Source organism: Schistocerca cancellata, chromosome 6 (genome assembly GCF_023864275.1).
Source record: "Schistocerca cancellata isolate TAMUIC-IGC-003103 chromosome 6, iqSchCanc2.1, whole genome shotgun sequence".
In the NCBI taxonomy this organism is placed as follows: domain Eukaryota; kingdom Metazoa; phylum Arthropoda; class Insecta; order Orthoptera; family Acrididae; genus Schistocerca; species Schistocerca cancellata.
Window position 1 is genome coordinate 152,681,721 of NC_064631.1, and position 14,192 is coordinate 152,695,912.

The 14,192-nt window shown below is 37.8% G+C and overlaps 1 protein-coding gene across 1 annotated transcript in view; it reads left to right on the forward strand.

The window, feature by feature from the left end:
* LOC126191417 (dedicator of cytokinesis protein 9) overlaps positions 1 to 14,192 on the forward strand; it is a 374,795-nt gene that overhangs the window by 341,991 nt on the left and 18,612 nt on the right. The window contains exon 34 of the mRNA XM_049932289.1: positions 2,942 to 3,114. Coding sequence (XP_049788246.1) covers positions 2,942 to 3,114 — 173 coding nt within the window. The remainder of the gene's footprint in view (positions 1 to 2,941; positions 3,115 to 14,192) is intronic.

A 14,192-nucleotide genomic window follows, 5' to 3' on the forward strand; every position in this document is an offset into this window, starting at 1 on the left:
ATTCCAGCAGGACAGTGTGACGCGCCACACGTCCAGAATTGCTAAGGAGTGGCTCGGAACACTCTTCTGAGTTTAAGCACTTCCGTTGACCACCAAACTCCCCAGATATGAACATTATTGAGCATATCTGGGATGCCTTGTAACGTGCTGTTCAGAAGAGATCTCCACCCTCTCACACTCTTATGGACTTGTGGACAGTCCTGCAGGATTCACGGTGTCAATTTCCTCCAGCACTACATCAGACATTAGTCGAGTCCATGCCATGTCGTTTTGTGGCACTGTGTGCTCATGAGGGCCCTACACAATATTAGGCAGGTGTACCAGTTTCTTTGGCTCTTCAGTGTATATTGTGTGTGTATTTTTAATTGCAGACACGGTAAATTACTTCATGTATTTAATTAAGTTCTTGACTTGTATCATCTGCACTTGATGTTCTGTAAAGATGTAATGTTCATTTTCCGTGTCTTATTGTACTGGCGTAGATCTGATTGTTAGTGTTCATCTCTCTATTATTTTATTTTCCTTTTATACAGCTCTAAATACCTTTTCATTTTTTCTTTGTCCACATTTTGTAGTTTAATTTTGGAATAGTTTTTCATAGGTGGCTGTCTTCTCAGACATGAGGAGCTTTCTATTGTTCTTCTTTTACAGTGTCACCAAAACAATAGAACTCCATCTCTGCATTTATTGTAGTTGAGTATTCTATGCATAATCCTGTGATTGGGTATGTTGACTTGCAAATTAGTTGCACCCCCTCTATTTCCTCTTGGACTGGGCTAAGGATCTGCCATTGAAACTGAAGACAACAGACAGAAAGCCGAAATATTAAACACTACATTTAAAAACATATTTTCAAATGAGGATACTGCTGTAACAATGTTTGACATCTGCACAGGCTCACAAATGAGACATACTGATATTAGCACCCCCATTATTGGAACCAGTTAAGACTACTTAAAATGGGCAAGGCACAAGGTCCTGAAGGTATTCCACTTAGATTTTAGACTGAATAAGCTGTGGCATTTGTTCCTTTCCTAGCTCAGATTAACTGAGAATTTCTTGTGCAGCAAATAATTCCACAAGAGTGAAAAAGAGTGCAGATTAATCCAGTTTTTAAAAAGATTGAAGGATTGGATGCACTGAATTACAGACCAGTATCATTGAAATCCATCTATTGCAGTATCCTAGAGCATAGCCTAAATTCAGACACTGTGACACTCCTGGGAGAAAACAACCTTTATTTAAAGAATCAGCACAGATTCAGGAAAACCACTTGGTGTGAAAACCAGCTTGTTTTATTAGTACAGCCATCTGTAATGACTGTGCATGACATCTTAAAAACAGTAGGTGCAGGTGAAAGTTAGATTCAGTCTTAGATTTCTGAAAGGTGTTTGACACTGTACCATGTCACTGACTACTGATGAAGGTACGATCATACAGACTATCATTGCAGATCAATGACTTACTTGATGAATATTTGACTCTAGGTAGTGTACATCATGAGCAAGTCACATCATATAAGCAAGTACGAGTAATTATAAGAAGAGACATAAAGTGAGATGAACATGAAAAATTAGTATTAAGAGAAGTGAATGGAAGACTTAGATTTGTTGCAAAGTTTCTGAGGAAGTAAACTACATCTGTAAAAGAAGCTGCAGGCAAGACAATTATGCAACCAATTTTAGAATAGTGTTACATTGTTTAGGGTCCTTATCAGGTAGGTATAACAATAAACATCAAAAGAAATCTGAGATATGCTCCTAGGATCATTAATATTGCCCATGTGGAAGTTTCAAAGAAATGGTCTGTGAACTTATATGGAAATCCTTGGAAGAAAGTAGTGTATATTTGGGGGACCCACATTTGAAAACAGTTTTGTGACCGTTCTGCTGTCACCATCATATATCACACATAGGGATCATGAGAATGAGATAAGAGAGATTAGGGTGCATACAGAGTGGTTCGGACAATAGTTTTTCTCTGAGTCAATATGTGACTGGAATAGGACATAAAATCGTTAATGTTGGTATCAAGTACCTTCCACCATGTACTGTGCAGTGCCTTATGGTTAATATATGTAGATGCAGACCTGAGTAGTATGTTGGTCAGCTATTTGAATATAATGCTGAGGTAATCTGGATTTACTTTTGGGAGATATGCCAATTGTATCTTGAGTTCCCATACATATAACTTGTAGATAATTATACTCTGATTCATGAACAATGGCAGTTTGCGCTGGTCGAGACAAGGATGAGGATTGCATTGTTGCCGGTCCCAGGTGACCATTGCCGTACACTCATACACGTGTTTTGCGCATAATGAAAGCATGTATCCCACAAATTATGTCCTTCACTTGCTTGTGTAGAATTTGTCACTTACCAATACCGTCGGCCATGACAGCTGGCAACAAATGGAATAAAACTTCACTAAATAACTCACTGCCATCCCATATAATGCTCATATTGCATACAGCATTCACAGCAGAACGCTCAGAACACCACTTAATGCTAATTGGCTGTCGGAGAATACCTGATTAGGTGCGCAGAACAAGCCTAAGCTCGACCGCCATCATTCGTGACTCCAACTATAGGAATCGTGCAACAGCAAATTGCATCATATTATCCAATTAAATTTATTGCTGTCAGCCCGCCCTAAACAGGAAACAGCAATTGCACCCACAGAAGTTTTACTGGGAAGAATACCTTCATTGTTCATTGTGGAGTCTTATCACAGTGAAAAAGGAGAGCGTTGCACAGTAGTAAACTTCTTGCCTAATGGGCAAAAATTATGAGAACAAGTTTGTTTATTTGCAATGTGTGTCTGTCACATGGGAAAATACACTTGATACGGTAATATGTTTGAGAATATTTAATATATGTGTATGATTTGGTTAAATTATTTTCATAGTATAACATTTTTTGTTTTATTTCTACTTTTTCAGCTCAGTATTCATTCCCATATGTGAAGAAAAGAATAATTGTAGAAAAATATTCTATACAAGAACTTAACCCTATTGAAGTAGCCATTGATGAAATGCAACAAAAGGTTGCAGAGCTAGAGGAAGTTGTGTTCACTAAACCCACAGATGCAAAGAAACTGCAGCTTAGATTGCAGGTAATTCAAAAAGTTTTCATATCATTCCTTTGTCTGTTTGTTATGGTTGCAAAAGGCAGAAATATCAGCAGTAGTTTCTGGAAAGATATCAATCTTTGGTCTTATTGTGTTAATGTCCTTTCTTAATCATTGTTGCATTAATCATTAAATGGATAAAAAATAGGGTTCTTCTGCTCTTTTTACTCACAAGACTGAAATTTTAGTGTGTCCAAATCATTTATAGTAGAATTATTTTAATGCAGTCGATTTATTTTCCAGAGTAAGTGTTTGCAAGAGCTTGTGCTCTCTCTAATGACTTCGATATTGATAATGTGCTAAATTCCAAGAGTCTCTCATGTTCTGTTTTATATACAGGGTGAGTCATGAGGCTTTCCCCCAGTTTCTGGAGGGTAGTCCTTAGGTTATTTGGAACAAAAAATGTAAATAAAGTTATGGGGTCAGATCCATAATTAAGGAACTACAGTAATTGAAAAACTCAGGAAAATGACAGACAAAACTTTTATTGTAGGATTTCACTATAAAAAATGAACATAATAATTAATTTAAACAATTTTGTAGCAGTCTCTTGCATTCAGAATGGATTTAAAGCAAGATTTGCACAGGAATGAACCACGTGAGTAGCATTTCGTAATTTAACATGCTCATTCCTTATTGATGTTGCAGCATTGAAAATGCATTGTATCAATTCTTCTCGTGTTTCCACCTTAACGTCGTACATGATGGTGAACTTTCTGCACTTGAAAAGGATCCAGTCCATTCTCATGAAGAATCCTACACACCTTAGACTGTGAAACGTTCATTTGGGTAGCTATGTGTCTTGTACTTCAACGAGGACTGCGCTCTACAGAATTAGGAATGTTTTTCTCTTCTGGAACGTCATGATGTCATATGGAGTGAATACGAGTGCTGGGAAGAGTACCAGTTCCTGGCAATGTTTGATATATTCCACTAAATGTTTTGGCACTCGGAATCCTATGATTAGGATACTGATGGTGATGTTCGGCTGCAGCAGCTTTCACATTATCATCTCTCCATACTCCTGTGATGGAAACTTTATGGCACCACAAAGTGTACTTATACAGGAGGCAATAACAGTAAACAGTGACTGCAGTATCAACAGTGTGGTTGTTATGCAACGGTACCACTTGCTACACTTGTCTACCTAAGACGGCTCATGTGTCCTGTGAACACAAGCATGTTGCTCCATACACCATGGCACGTTTTGGAACTCTGTTGTAGCCCTTAATTATGGTTCTGATCACATTACTGTATTTACTTTTTTTGTTCCAGATAACCTAAGGAATAACCTCCAGCAACTGGGGGGAAAACCTCGTGATTCACCCTGTATAGGGCTGTTACTGGTCACAAAATATATAAATGTCTTGATATATCATATCTGAACCTCCATGAGGCTGTTTGTGAACAATGTCGTGTATAGGGATGTTGATGAACTAGAGAATTGTAATCAAATGCTGGAAGACCTGCAGATATACTCTTGATGCTGTGACTGGCAGTTGACCCTCAACATAAACATATGTAATATATTGCACACAAATAAGTGGAATGGCTCTTTACTGCTTTATGAAGCAATTGTTATCAATCACTGAAAACAGTCACAAATGTTAAATATGTAAGAGTACATGCCTGAAAGAATTTCAAATGGAATGAGTACTTAAAACCAATTCTAGGGAAGGCAAATGACTAACTGAGATTTATTGAAAGAGTCTTAAGGAAATGTAATTTGCCCATGATGGATGCGGTTTACAAAACCCCGCATCTGTCCATTCTTCACTATTGCTCATCTGCCTGGCGTTAATAGAGGTGGCAAAAGTGATCCATAACTGAGCAGCATGTTCTGTAACATGTTAATGTAATAATTAATAAAAATAATGATAATTTTGTGTAGCTCAATGGCCTGGTGCTAGTCTTTCAATTGGAAGTCATTTCAGTGTTCTCCAACTGGGGAAAGGAACCTACAGTTTAATGCACAGTTCAGACCACATGTCATTTCAGGTGACTCCTCACTCTGTTGAGAGGTGAAGACTAAGTTAAATAGCAGGTCAAAAAATCTGTGGTCCAACCAGGGTTCAATCCCATGACGTCTCGGCTTCCAGGAACATGCTTTACCACTAGACTGCCAGGCTAGGTGTTTAATAAGTGTTAAAGCATCATGCAGGTGTTCATCTGACTCCAGTGGCAGGCATTATATCACAGACATTGTGCATCAGGCAGAAGTTTGCTGCAAAAAAGACTCTGAGAGCAAATGTTCCATGTTGCCTCTCCCCACACATACCTTACAAAATTACCATGTTGATAAAATGAGCCAATGTGCAAGCTTACAGACAGTGATTCAACCTACACATCACTTGTAAATGGAACAAGGGAGAGGGAGTGAGGGAAATGGTGGTGGTCTATGATATACCCTTTACTACATTGCGTATGGTTAGTTGTGGAGTATACATGTAGATGTAGTTACTTGGATAACTCTTTGAACATCAGTTCTTTTTGTTGGGAGGGGGGAGGGGGGGGTAGATAATTTTCAAAAATATTCTGAGTTTGAATATAATAAATTTCCTTGAGGTAGAATAGTGTCTGTCCACAAATCAACATGTATTTAGAAAGAATCACTCATGTGAAACTAAGCATGCCTTTCTCCCACATGATATCCTGCAAACTTTGGATGAAGGGCAACAGGCATATTCCATATCCCTAGATTTCCGGAAAGTGTTTTACATAGTTTTCCACTGGAGACTGTTAATGAAGGTCTGAGCATATGGTTCCCAGGCGTGTGAGTGGTCTTAAGTAATAGAACCTAGTACATTGTGCTCTACAGTAAGAGTTCATCAGAGACAAAGGTATGGTGATGTGTGATGGGAGAGCTCTTGTTCTCTATACAGGCTGAGACAAAAAGGTGTTAACATTAAATGGGTGTTTAATCATGTGAAATTACCAAGGCAGAGAATTGGTGAAAGGGTTTCAATTTGGGACCCGTCCTGCTCAATGCACTTACAGAGTCTGTCCATTGATGATAGTAAGGCCCACTGTGCCATTTGGGCAGGAATAGAAGTGATGATCTCAGTAATGTGGTGCTTCAGGTCATCCAGGTTGCTAAGTTTGCTGGGATAGATATGATCTACATCTACCTCTACATGATTACTCTGCTATTCACAATAAAGTGCCTGGCAGAGGGTTCAATGAACCACCTTCAAGCTGTCTCTCTAACGTTCCTCTCTCGAATGGCGCGCAGGAAAAACAAGCTCTTAAATTTTTCTGTGCGAGCCCTGATTTCTCTTTATTTTATCGTGATGATCATTTCTCCCTATGTAGGTGGGTGCCAACAGAATGTTTTCGCAATTGGAGGAGAAAACTAGTGATTGAAATTTCATGAGAAGATCCTGTCGCTCCGAAAAATGCCTTTGTTTTAATGATTGCCACTCCAATTCACATATCATGTCTGTGGCACTATCTCCCCTATTTCATGATAATACAAAATGAGCCGCCCTTCTTTGTACTTTTTCGATGTCATCCTCAGTCCCAACTGATACAGATCCCACGCCGCACAGCAATACTCAGAATAGGGCCGGCAAGCATGGTGTAAGCAGTCTCTTTAGCAGATCTGTTGCACCTTCTAAGTGTTCTGCCAATGAATCACAGTCTTAGATTTGCTTTATCTACAGCATTATCTGTGTGATCGTTCCAATTTAGGTTATTTGTAATTGTAATCCCTAAGTATTTAGTTTTTACAGCCTTCAGATTTGTGTGACTTATCATGCAATCAGAATTTATTGGATTCCTTTTTGTATTCACATGAATAACTTCTCACCTTTCTTTATTCAGGGTCAATTGCCACTTGTCGCACCATACAGATATCTTATCTAAATCATTTTGCAAGTCGTTTTGGTTATCTGATGACTTAACAAGACGGTAAATGACAGCATCATCTGCAGACAATCTAAGACGGCTACTAAGATTGTCTCCTATATCATTAATATAGATCAGGAACACTTCCTTGGGGAATGCCTGATATTACTTCTGTTTTACTTGATGACTTTCTGTTTATTACCATGAACTGTGACCTTTCTGCTAGGAAATCATGAATCCAGTCACACAACTGAGGCAATATTCCATAGGCACGCAGTTTGGCTAGAAGACACTTGTGAGGAACGGTGTTGAAAACCTTCTGGAAACCTAAAAATATGGAATCAATTTCACATTCCTTGCCAATAGTGCTCATTACTTCATGAGTATAAAGAGCTAGTTGTGTTTCACACGAATGATATTTTCTGAATCCATGCTGACTATGTGTCAATAAATCGTTTTCTTCGAGGTACTTCATAATTTTCGAATACTGTATATGTTCCAAAACCATACTACAAATCAACATTAGTGATATGGGCCTGTAATTCAATGGATTACTTCTACTTCCCTTTTTGAGTATTGGTGTGACTTGAGCAATTTTCCAGACTTTGGGTACATATCTTTCTGTGAGCAAGCGGTTGCCCATGCCCCAGAGCCAAAAACGGCATGACGCCAGGTCGGGTGAACATGCTGGCCATGGGAGAGGACCACCTCTACCAATTCAATGTTACCAATTATGTTGTTTAGGTAATCCTGGACCATCTGGCTGTAATGGGCAGGTGTACCATATTGCTGAAAGTACCCTCGCTAGAGAATGACAAGTGTTGCAGTTTCCTCCATGAACCTGGTTAACATGACAAGGTGATTGTCTCCCCTGACAGTCTGTTCTTAAAGAAAGAGTCCAGTAACTTCACATTTGCACACTGCACACCAAATGTAAACTTCGAGGGAATCTTGCATGTGCTCTCAAACTTCCAGGGAGTGTTCGATTGCCCAGAACAGTTGTGCTTGTTTACACAACTGCTGATGGAAAGGTTGCTTTGTCAGAAAATGTGAACAGTGTGTCAAGGCTCGAAGTGCACCATTTCCAAGATAATTTGCAGAGCACTCAAACACGCCTGCTTGTCTGTGTTTGTGACCTGCCGTACAATCTACAAGTGGTATGGCTTCATTCTTAAGTAATGGTGCAAAATTCTAACCACTGACCATTCAGAAATGTCAGTCTCTAGAGAAAATCTGCATGACGACTTGGTTGGGCTGGCTACCATCACTACCCAAACCAGGATGATATTCTCTTCAGTTTGGATAGATCTCTTTCTACCATTGTTTCCCTTGCAGTTGTCTTGAACGGATACTGTCCTTAAAAAATTCTAATAGATGCTATCAATTGCCAGGCACGATGATGAATCCCACGTGGTCCAGACCTTGAATTTTTCTTGTACGATACTTGGGGATTGAAAGACCTCCTTCCAGGCAGACATCTTCCTTTGTTCCTCAAAGGAATATCAGGACGACGTGGTTTAATTTGGGTAAAGCTTTTTTCCTCATTCTCTATACATCACTGATCTCATGAATATTGTGAGCAGCAATTTATGACAGTCTGGTGATGTGGTGTAGTGTTTGGGAAAGTGTCATTGTTCTTTGACTGTAGAAGGACACGGAATGACATGGACAAAACTTTTATTTGGTGTGATCCAAATGTAGGAAAATTTAAGTTAATGCAGGTGACAAGGAAAAGCAATCCTGTTTAAATACAGTGTTAGTGATATGGTGTTTGACACAATAAATGTGTGGGTGTATCATTGTAAAGCAGTATGAAATAGAATGGGTGCATAAGGACAGTAGAAGGTTGACTTAAATTTATTGGGAGATTTTTATCAAATTGCAGCTCATCTACAAAGGAGTACTGCTTGCTTTTTTGGGATCCTCACCACATCAAATTAAAGAATGGTGTTGAAGAAATTCAGAGGCTTGCTACTTAGATTTGTTACTGGCAGTTTCAGTCAAAAAGCATACTGATACAGCAAGGTCATGAGCACACTTGAAAAGTGCAGAGGATACTAGGAAATCATTTAATCAATGCTGTGTGCAAACAGTTGTTTGAAATCCATTATGACAAATTACAGCAGATACCCGGGCCAACATGGAGATCCTTCGTGAACTCAAATGGGATCTCTGGAGTAAAGACAACATTCTTGTTGCAAAACACTGTTTAGAAAATTTTGACAATGCCCATTTGCTGTTGACTGTAGATCGATTCTGTTGGTGCCAATGTACTATTTGTGTAAGGACCCCAAAGACAAGATAAGAGGAATGAGCGCTCGTATGAAGGTGTGTTGACAGTTGTTTTTCCCTTGCTCTATTTGCAACTGGGACAGGTAAGGAAATGACTAGAAGCGGCACAAGGTGTGTTCCCCCATGCACCATATGGTGGCTCGCAAAGTATGTATGTAGATGTAGACATCACAATAGATGCTGTCTCACAGCTACAGCAGGCAAGTGGGACACAGTTATTCCAGTGTGCACTAACTTGTATGTAAAGACTTCCTATTCAGAGAAAATATTAATGATTTGAAATCTGGGTGTGACAGACAACTTTCCTCATTTGTAACTGTGTATGCACCGATGCACTGAGAAGCATTCCTTTCGTCATATATTCAGGATGTATACACCACCGGAAATCTGGGAAAAAATCCCGGAACTTTTTCATCTGGAGATAACTGGGAAAAACCTGGGAATTTTTTAGAATTCTGGGAATTAAATGTTAAATGTTTGTAATTTTGAGTGGTAAGAAATTATACGCTAACAGAAATTTTACTTTGGCCTGCTACTGCAGAATAATACTACAACAATGTTTTATCATCAATGAAAGAAAAACAACAATGAAAAACTTAAGATGAAAACAAAATGTGTCATTTACAACAACAAAACACAGTACACACACAGAGGATGATTAAGACCATGCAATAGTTTGTAACAACAAACTGCTTTCAAGGAGCATGGCATCACAGTTGTTTAAATTAGGTTAATTTGAGCAGTTAGTTGCCAGCAGGCTCATACGCATGAGCAGAGCTGAAGTCACATACAAGCAGCACCTTCTCCCTCTTCTTGCTACTTGAAGTGTGGCTGCTAGATGTGTAAGCAGTAGCTGGAAGCAGCCTGGTGCTACCTGGAAAAAAATTTTATGACGTGACCAAGCTGCCAGATTCGTTCAGTGCAGTCAGTGTTGTAGGTGGGAGTAGTCTTCACGTGATCCACATTTACTTTTCATGATTTTGCTGTTCTCTCTTCTTTTACAGCTGTCATGTCAAATGAAAACAAAATGGATTTCTGTGGCAGGGAGCTATCGGATGAATTTAAATACATTCACATAATTACAGAAGACTAAAGTATATTATTACTTTCAATTTTCTGATTTTATTTTATTTTCAAGTTATTGGCAATAAAGCATTGATCACTTTGCCGAACAATGAAGTTATTTTTGTCAGTATACTGAAGCAATTTCGTTTTTATTAATCTTATCTGCAGAGGCAGACAATATATTTGAAACAAAGTGTTTTATTCTGCACTATTAGCTAGTTTCAACTGTTCTCTGGATTTTAACTGTTCATTATCATCTCTGGCGTGTACGGTATTATGCCATGACAAAGAACCAAACATGAAATAATACAGTAATGGTATGCCAAGAAAACTGACTTCCCAATACCACACAGTGAAACTTAAGCGGAATTTTACATATATGCCTTCTGTGAAACCAAGTGGTTTTTGATCACAAGATATGTTTTAATACTTGTCTGGTACTTTCTCTAGGCTTGATGTTATTTCTTAATTTGTGTTGTTTACATCTTAAATTTATAGAAATCCATTCTTTTAATTTGTGTTGTTTACATCTTAAATTTATAGAAATCCATTCTTCAGTAAATTATAGACTGGCACCACACCATGTTTTATCATTGTTCATGCTGCTTAACAGTAATGTTGCTATTGGCTGACTACATCAAGTGTCCTATGCTCTGCATATCTGCTGTCACTTGCTGGCGAGATAATGTGACATGAGTACTGGTACATCACAATCTCGATTTCAGTGATTCGGAAACTAATGTGCTTTTTGTGATGGAATTCGTATTTGTACTTTCATAATATGAAAATATGCAGTGTATATATTGCTGTACATTGAAGATCTTTCGAAAACATGTTATTTTATTTTGTGAAGTGCCAGGAAGTTCTATGCCGATGTATAAAACCTTCACATTCAAAAATTGATAAGTTTTACAGTTCTGAGGGAACATATACTGTCACTTAACACATAGAAAGTGTATTTTCACCCTGGAAAATGTGTGTTTTCACCTGGGAAAGCACACACATGCACGCAGGCAGTCTGTTACTTCCATAATTTCAAATGTTACAAAAACATTAAAATGACCTTTGATTGACCCCTAATTGTGATTACATTAGGCAGTATTGTTTTAGTGAACGAGGTGATATGAGAAAATCAATTGGGGAAAAAAATTAAGAAAACTGTTGCAGAATTAAAATATTTGACATTCCTCCGTGATTAACAGCAGGCTGCAGGACAACGGAATTTGACTACATGCATACCAAAACAATTAAACTATATATACTATGTGGATGCTTGTGAAAAAAGTTTCATTCAGTCTTTTCTTTCAGAGTTTTTGTTCTTAAACTCTTTTTAAGATTATGGAAGTATGAATTAAAAACTGCCGTCAGTCACAACTCTTCGTGTTTTATTAAGTACACGATGCATTGCAGACCGTCTTGGTCAATTGTCAGGTGTAATTTGTATTCATACTTGCTTTATTTTTTCCTCTTGGATGAGGTGAAATGCATATTCCTTCCTTGAAAAGGTTTAATGTTAGGTTATGAAATTCGTAAGTCAAACACGGAAAACATGTGCAAAATAATGGAAAAGATGAACATTGTAGACTTACCACATAATCCAAGAAAAGGGTTTTTAACATTTTAGCACCATCATACATTCTTTTCTCCATCCTGTTCATACATATCACTTTACTCAAGAGGCACATTTGTATACACATGTTTGTAAACACTTCACAGATGTTTTTGTACATGGTGTGATCAAAGATGAATTCATTCATAGTGCTAAAGATCTAATTATTAAACAGTTGATATATGCAGGGAATAATTTTAGAATAGGTCCTTAACATTACTGAAATAACTGTGGCTTGCAAAATCTTTTTGTTCATTTTACATAGATTTTTTTTGTGGAGGTATAGCTCAAATTGTTCTAACAGATTAGGGTCTTACCATTGGCTTCATTATGTAGTACTACCAAATTGTTTTCTGGACTGTTGATGACGTGTTTTGTTTCCAACATACGTTGTGCAATAACTGATTTTTTGAAATGAGTGAGCCTGAGAGCATTTACTTGTTCTTGAAAATGGGTTTTCATGTTTCTGCCTGTTTTCTCTACATAGTAGACAGGACAACAGAGGCATGATACTTTGTACACTCCATTGTTGTTATATGTTTTTGTATTTGATTTTATGCTATAGACGAATAAGTTTCCTAACTTATTATTAGTTGAGAAAGCAACTGTTAACTTTTTTTTTTTTTTTTGTCCTCAGGTATAGGATACTGGCAAATATTTTCTCTTCTTTCACAGTGTGGCCATTTGTTGTCTCACTTTTGTGTATTTGTCTGTCTAAATTGTCGGTTGTTTTGGCTGTGTAGCCATTGCTTGTGGTAATGCTGGTTATTATATCTATCTCATTCTTGGGAGTGTTTTCTTCTAAATCAAGAGTGTATACTCTGTGCAGCAGTGACCTAAATACAGCATGTTCCTGTGAGGTGGGATGGCATGACGAGTTGTCCAGTGTTATGTCTGTGTATGTGTGTTTTCTGTGTATGCTGAACTTATGTTTTTGTTGGACCTAACATCAAACCTGTTCATGACAGGAAAATGCTTTGCACCTCATTCAGTAGAAAAAAATGAGCCTTGTACTAAGACAAATTACACCCGATGATGGACCCATGGGGTCCGAAATGCATCATGTACTTAATAGAACACGAAGAGTTGTAACTGAAGGCATTTTTTAATTCATTCTTCCAGTGTATTGAATACAGTCACGTTTGAAGCTGCAAAATATGTGGATAAAATTAAATTTCTTTTAAGATTATAACTTTACATTCCCAGAAGATGAGCTGTGAAAAATTAGTTTCATCTTGTTCTTTTAATGAAGTTTTTGAAGCTTTCCCTCAACTCTGAAAATATTATGATTCACTCACTTCTGGCATCCTTAAGAGCATGATAATGTTGAGTTGCCCAAGCACAATTGACTTGATATCAACTGATAACCATGTTGTTAGATCCCACAAGTATCATTAGGAGGACAGAGTAAAGATAGACCAGATGACTCTTTAAGCAGTGGATCAGAATATTTGCTTAGGTGAGATGTTGATTGGGAACTGTGGATTAGTGATGTTCTAATGTCTTCAGTAGGTTGTAGTGCCACAAGAACCTCGGCCAGGGTATCTGCTGTAATTTGTCATAATGGATGTCAAACACTTGTTTGCACTCACCATTGATTAAATGATTTCTTAGTATTCTCTGCATTTTGCAAGTGTGCTCAAGACCTTGTTGCATCAGTTTGTAAGATATAATCTGATCATAATGTTCTATATGACCAGTGTGTAATGAAAAGTAATGGCATACAGTCATTATGGCCATACATAATACCTTCATAAATAGAGTTAACACTGCTTTTAATGACTTCAAGTAATGAAACATTTCTGGCATAAAAAGCCAACATTGAAAACACTTCCATACAAGTACAAAACTATGTGCTGACAGTACAGGTAAGTGAAGTTCCAGATGTGACTTTAACAAAGCAGTTAGCCTCTAGCAGAGGAAGTAATAGCATACACCAATTTAGTACACACACACACACACACACACACACACACACACACACACACACACACTGAACACAAAAGATCCAGGAAATTTATGCTTTTGTTGTCCTCATGACAAATTCATAACCTAGCTGACTTGGGCCAGGAAGTGCCAGTAGAGAAGAAAAATTGTAGAAGTGGAAAAGACTGAAAAGTAGAACATATATTTTTGGGAACATGGATGTAACAAATTTTCTGAGATGAAAATAGTGACACATACAAAGGGTGCAGGCAGGACAAATCAATAAAAGACATGACTGTTAGAAATGAAGAAAGTTGTGAAGTAC